The sequence below is a fragment of the Micromesistius poutassou genome (genome assembly GCF_964030765.1).
Source record: "Micromesistius poutassou genome assembly, contig: SCAFFOLD_6836, whole genome shotgun sequence".
Taxonomy (NCBI): domain Eukaryota; kingdom Metazoa; phylum Chordata; class Actinopteri; order Gadiformes; family Gadidae; genus Micromesistius; species Micromesistius poutassou.
In genome coordinates, this window is record NW_028177523.1 from 1 (window position 1) to 6,617 (window position 6,617).

At 52.2% G+C, this 6,617-nt stretch overlaps 1 protein-coding gene across 1 annotated transcript; it reads right to left on the reverse strand.

Moving 5' to 3' along the window:
• Positions 1 to 15: 15 nt before the first annotated feature.
• On the reverse strand, positions 16 to 3,507 carry LOC311375952 (dystroglycan 1-like; the record flags this gene model as incomplete). The annotated part of the gene is made up of 2 exons (XM_084490953.1): positions 16 to 2,653; positions 3,037 to 3,507. Coding segments are annotated over 2 exons (2,295 nt in total), but the record flags the coding sequence as incomplete, so codon positions are not given.
• Between the last annotated feature and the right edge of the window lie 3,110 nt (positions 3,508 to 6,617).

The window sequence follows — 6,617 nt, forward strand, 5'->3', positions numbered from 1 at the left end:
ACAGTGTGATAAAGGAAACCAATGGACAGCTAGAGTTAAAAGGCAAACCATACTGAGATTGAATAAACACGCGTGAGCACATGCACACGCACACGCACACACACACACACACACACACACACACACATACACACACTAAAGCACGCACACGCAGCCCTCTCTTTCGCCTCATCGTCTGCAGGTGAGTTGAGATTCCCACGATAAGGGCTCTCTCTGATATCCCGGCGCTCATTATTAAAAAACACTTGTGCCTGCAGTGGGCTGGTGGCTGGCCATTGTCTCTTCATATTTCTCCAAACAAGACAAAGGGAGAAGTGTTAGGCGGAAGCAGTCTGTCCTTGGGGTGTGATGGGAGGGGTTGGGTAAAACAGAAAAGAAAGGAGGAAAAAAATATAATAAAGCCAGTATTAAAAAAAAAAGAACCCATGGGGGGAAAGAAATGACAATTCTGTGACCAGAGAAAGCTTGTCTCGCCGCCCAACTGTAGCCACTGTCAAGCCACACAGCCTGGGAGCAAAGTGTGTCACCAAGTAGTTTGTCCTCTGCAGGCTGCCATAGTGGCCGGGTCCAGCACTTCAACAGTAGTCTTTCTCCAGCTCTCGTTTGTCCCCAGATCAGTCCATCGGTCGTTTGTAAAACCCCTCCCGACATACTTCTCCTGTTCCCCGTTCCAAAGATTAGTCCATGTTTACCATGTGGTTGTTTTAGCACCTTACCAACCCTCCCGTCCTACAAATCTAAAAAGAACCTTCCGCGAGGAGGCCGGCCCAGCTCCTCAGGCGTCCCGTCCCTCGTCCCCCCAGAGAGGGGAGAGAGGGCTGGGCGGGTCTTAGGGGGGCACGTAGGGGGGTGGGGATCTGTAGGGGGTCATGTTCTTGGGCCGGGACCCCTTGCCCTCCATGGGGGTGGTAAAGGGGGGCGGGGGCTGGTACGGCGGTGCGTTGGGGTCCTCATCTCGCAGGGCGGTGTACTCCCCCAGCATCTCGTGGTTGAGGGGGGTGGTCTCGGGGGAGGCCATGTTGGGGTACTCTGGCGGCGGGAGGGGGGGCTTCTCCTCCTGGAGGATCAGGGGCATACTGGACGAGGGCGGGGGCTTGGAGTCGTCCAGCTCGTCGGCGAAGATGATGGGCACGCCCTTCTTGATGAAGGTGGCCTGGTCCTCGATGGTCAACTTGCCCTTCCGTTTCTTCCGGTAGCAGATCATGGCGATGATGCCGGCGATGAGCAGGATGGCCGCCACCACCACGGCGGGGATGACCGTGTGGAGATACACGTCGTCTGTGCTCTGGCGCCCTGTGCCCATGGCCGGGGTCACGGTCGCGGGCTCCGGAATGTCGATCTCTCCCGGTGGGATGAAGGAGTAGGTTTTGCAGCTGGACCTCCCTCTCACCTTGACGTCCAGCGGCCTGAACTCGGGGCCCATGGCGTTCTTGAAGGTCTGGACAGGCCGCCCGTCGGCGTCGGCCAACTTCTGGCTCATCATGGTGATCTGCTCACGGGGACAGGGGTGCTGCGGCAGGCTGCTGTTGGTCCACTCCACCACGATGGAGCCCTTGGTGATGTTCCTCAGGCTCACCGTGCTGCTGTTGCGGTCTCCCAGCACGTACGCCAGCTTCTTGACTAGCAGGATCTTCTTGTGGATGTCGTTGGTCACGGAGCGCGGCTCGCCGTCCAGGCGGACGGTGAACGTCACGGGGGTCTTGTCATTGGCGGGCCAGCGGTTCACCCGGACCTCGAAGGCGTCAATGGCGTTCAGGCTGCCCTTGTCCGCTGCCTGCATGAAGTACTCGTGCTTGCCGATGTGCTGGGCCTCCGGCAGGCCGTAGAGCAGCTGGCTGGTGGTGTTGAACTGGATCCAGGAGTCCTCGCCCACCACCTCGTTGTGGTTCTGCCTCAGCGTCAGACGCAGCTTGTCCGTGGTGCCGTCCTCCTTGTCGAAGAACGTGTCTGAGGGGATCTTCACCTCGAAGTAGGTGCCCACCAGGGCGTTGACCTGGTCGATGGGGTTCCGCAGAACGGGCTTCTCGTTGTTGGGGTCGGGTGCGATGCCGGACGAGGGGGTGGTGCGCCTGGTCGGCTTCACCGTGGTCACCTTTGGCTCCCGGGGCACCGGTGTGGTCTTGGGCTTCTTGGGTTTCTTGGTGGGCTTCCTCGGAGGGGCCGGGGTGGCCGTGGCCTCCACGTAGGTAGGCCTGGTCATGGTGGGCTGGATGAGCACAGAGCTGGTGGTCTCCATCACTCTGGTGGGCAGCGGCGGTACCACCGTGGGGGTGTGGACCACGGAGTCCCGGATCCGGATGGTGGGTTTGCCGGGCAGGGGGACTGGGCCTCGCACAGGGGGGGCGGAGCTGTCAGTGGGCCCGGCGATGGCGGGAGAGGACAGCGTGGGGACGATCCTCACGGGAGGCTCGACCACGCTGGTCGGAGGGAGCACGGTCAACAGGGGCGTGGGGGTGTTGTTCAGAGCACGCCGCACCCGCTTGGGGATGTGGGGCTTCTTGTTCGCGATGTGCCAGCCCACCACTGGGTAGCCCAGCTTGGCCGACATGGTGCCTTCCTTGGCCGGCTTCTGGACGCTGTGGATGTTGGGGACACTGCCCTGGTCCAGGGAGCAGCCCAGTTTCCAGGACACCAGGGCTCCATTCTCCACCACCTTGACGGGAGGGAAAATTAATGAATGAGTTGACAAAGCAGATTTAATGGTCTAAAAAACATGTAATTAACTAAATTGTTTGAGTGGATTGTTCAAGCGGCAATTCAAAGCCAATTATCTACACTTTCTATATTTACTAAACTCACTCAATAGTGTTTAAAAGGTAAGCAAACACTAAGAGCCAACCGAGAGGACTACACAAAGCAGGATACACTTAGCAGCACACATCATTTGGCCCTAATTCGAGCTCATTTAATACAATTAGCAATAGTCTGGTTCCCTGCCAACGCCATTGTCCCTGCAGGTTGATTTGTTTCACTGTTGGGTTATTCAATACAAACGAGTTGCCACGGTAACCCCCAACTCATCCATCAGCGGCTCACCTTCTTGGCGTTCCCCGGCCCCGCCATGAAGGCGGACATGTCGAACAGCCGGTTGTTGACCACGGGGAGGATCCTCATGCTCTGGAGGTCCACCCCCGAGAAGCTCCTCATGTCCCCCAGCAGGGCCACCCGCTGCTCCGAGCTCATCTTGGTCAGGTCGGCGTCCAGGATGACGGTGAGCACCGTCACCGGCTCCTCGTTGCCACAGACGAAGGGCAGGCCGCTGTCGTCCACGCCCGTGGCCTGGTTCAACGCCAGCTGGCCGGGGTCCACGTCCAGGAAGTCCTCCGGGTGCACCTCCACGGAGAAGAACTCTGTGGGGGAGGGCGACGAGGTCTTGGTGTGGTTGGAGACGGAGACAGAGATGTAGTAGACGCCCCGGTCCTCCTCCAGAGGGAGACCCTGGAGCGTCCGACTGGCCGCTTTCCACTTCAGCCATCTCGGTAGAGACTCCTTGCCGGTCTCAACAATCTGAGAGAGAGAGAGAGAATGAATAGTTATTAGTTTTCAATTAACACTGGGATATAGGGGACAGGCATTGAAATAAAGAATGGACTTAAAAGATAACTAAACTGTTATCTTTACAATAGAAAAGCGTATTTGAGATTGAATAGATGCTGTTTTCTTTTTATCTATGTTTCTTTCTATCTATCAAGAGAGTAAGTATATATCTCTCTGGAGCAAACAAAACTCGTTCAGAAGCAGTTTTATTGTCAACAGCGTTCAACCACGAGGTATATAATTCTCCAAATTCTCCAGTAGTGAGCTTTTTCCAAGTAGAAGTATTCCTCCAGCACATTCATCGGCCTTTGTCATGAGATAAGAAAATACTTCTCCCATAATTGTATTCATCTCATAACTTCTTGAATTTAATTCCACACACATACAAACACAGACACACGCACAAAATTTAATTAATCTTTTCTATTTAGTCACCGGGTGTCAAACATATCACAAATGGAAATCAAACCCATAACTTTTTGCACAACGTGCACTCCCCCAATACCGTGTTTCTCCAACAACTACCACAACAAACCAGCCAATATCCATCCATAAGATGAGTTAAATGCTCACGGGAGGCCTCTGAGCCTCTGCCTGGCTCCAGCTAAAGCTCCTGAAGCTAAACAGCCTAGCTTGGCTCCGGTCATAGCGGACGACTCGCCAGAAACAGCAGGACCGACCGAGCGGCCAAACGCCGCGGCCCACAACACCAGACGGGATGCATCTCCGCCCCTACACGCTAATCAGGGGGCTAATAAATCCTGTGTGATCAATTATAGAATGGAGTCCCCGGGCCCATCGTAAAGGCTGGTGATGGCGGAGGGTCTGCACAGGGGTACGTACGGGCATTGACACATGCATATACATGCACAGGCATGCATGCACATACCTCCACATGCATGTATGCACGCATTCCTTTGTAAACGTAAAGAAGAGCAAGAGAGACACATTGCGACATGTTCCGTGTGGCCAGACATGTCACACAGACACGCAGGTACGCACACTAACACACACACACACACACACACACACAACTATTCATATACTATTATGAAGATATACTATTAAGAAGATATTTAATAATTAAACAAATTATCTGCAACTATCCCGTTATCAATAAAATATACTCAAAAACAATATTTTCTGATCCTCCTTCTTTTCCAATCAGAACTAGTTTCCTTATTTTTTAGAATTGGCTTATTTTGCCTGAAACCAACGTATGAATGAACACATAATCTGTTAATCCATTTATCCGCTAAGGTTTTTAGATAATCACGTAACGAACCGTGAGCTAATTAAGTTATAATGGCATGGTTAAGCATTGATGAAGGTAAAATAGATATATGACTCTGGCAGACTGTCTGAGGAATCATGGCAATTTGTTAAGGTCAGAGATGGAGACGTGGAATATTGGTCGATCTGCGTTATATTATCGATCATATGACATTTCAGAATCGTAGTCTTATCAAGTGAGTGTCTCTCGGCTCTGCTCCGTGGATGAATCCGTCTTGAGCAACAATCGGCCGACCGCCTTGTGGCCTGGTGTCAGATCTCATTGCTATAACAATGGAAAAACAAGTCTTGAACGAACAAGTGCACCCCTGTTCAGGTAGCAATTTCTGATCGCTATTTCTCTGTGCGTTTACCCCCCTACTGGAAATAGACGCACTCAGACGAATCGCCTACAGGCCAACACGGTTGTGGGTTTGTAATGCAGGATCTGAAGTGTGTCTTGATTGCGATTGAACAGGAGTACCTCGACTGCATCGAACCACGCGGGTCGCCACGGTGAATCTAACCGCACGGAGGACCGCTACGTCCCCGAGAGCATCCACACTAGAAGTGTTGTTGTTTGTTGTGTTGTTCTTTTAACAGCGTTGTCCTTATCGCTCGGCAGATTGCTCCGGTTTCTACCTGGGCCAGTTAAGAGACGGCCTCCCGTCCACCTGCTGACTGCTCAGCGCGCGACCAAACAGAGAGAATGCGGTGCTGCAGCGTCGGCGGTTTTTTTCGTCAACCCCCTCACCATTTGTGCAAGTCAAGGATGAGGAAATACCGCCGACATAGGGTGAATGGAAATTAAATGGCCAAATTGTTTTGATGGTCGGGTCTTTTATGTTGCACTAGGTGTCTCAGGTGTAGAGTGGGGGGGGGGGGGGGGGGGGGGGAGAGAGGGGTATATTGATGGTGCACCTGGTTGATGTTGAAACTGAACCCCACCCAGATCCCTCTAGAGATTATAATTGGTTACGGAAGTATCATGACTAAAATGTAAGAGTAAGTTAATGTTAACCTAACATTATTAACCTACTGTTAATGTGCGATGTCAGATCTGTTGTGTGTTCAGTATTGAGGAACATTGTAATTTTACTGTGAACTGTGAACTGTATGGGTGTTTGGGGATAGCATGCTACGCCACTGCTCTTCCATAGGGCCAATGAATACTTCTGAAACTGTGCCTCGGCATTTTAGATATGGGGACAGGGTAATCTAGTTTTTTCAATCCTTCAGCAACATGCCTCATCCCGACCTGCTTTCCAACGATAACTACCTAAATCCCTTTTCTTATGAGTCTCTTAATAGACTAATAATAATAATAAAAAAACAAATTATGACAAGCACAAGCACTTTCCTTCATTCCGCCCACCTCCACCCATCTCCGTTCCTGATTGCCTATCATAGAAGTCCCAAATTCCCCAATTAATAAAAAAAGGTGTATTCCTGTGTGATTCCCATCTCGGGTTCCCTGACACAAGCACTTTGAGCCTCGAGGTTATTAGCGGTTCCACTGATCCCTGCATGCACAGCGCACACCTCTGCAAGGTTACCTGCTCAGCCCCTGTGAGAGGCACAAAGGGACCGCCTGCATCTGGGGGCAGATGCAGGCCGTACAGGAGGGACTAGGGGAGGAGGGTGGAGGAGGAGGAAGGATGGAGAGATGCTATTTTATACACATCCCCCTCCACCTTGAGATCATATACTGGAAGCAAGCAGAGGAGGAGCGAGAGAGAGAGAGAGAGAGAGAGAGAGAGAGAGAGAGAGAGAGAGAGAGAGAGAGAGAGAGAGAGAGGAGAGAGAGA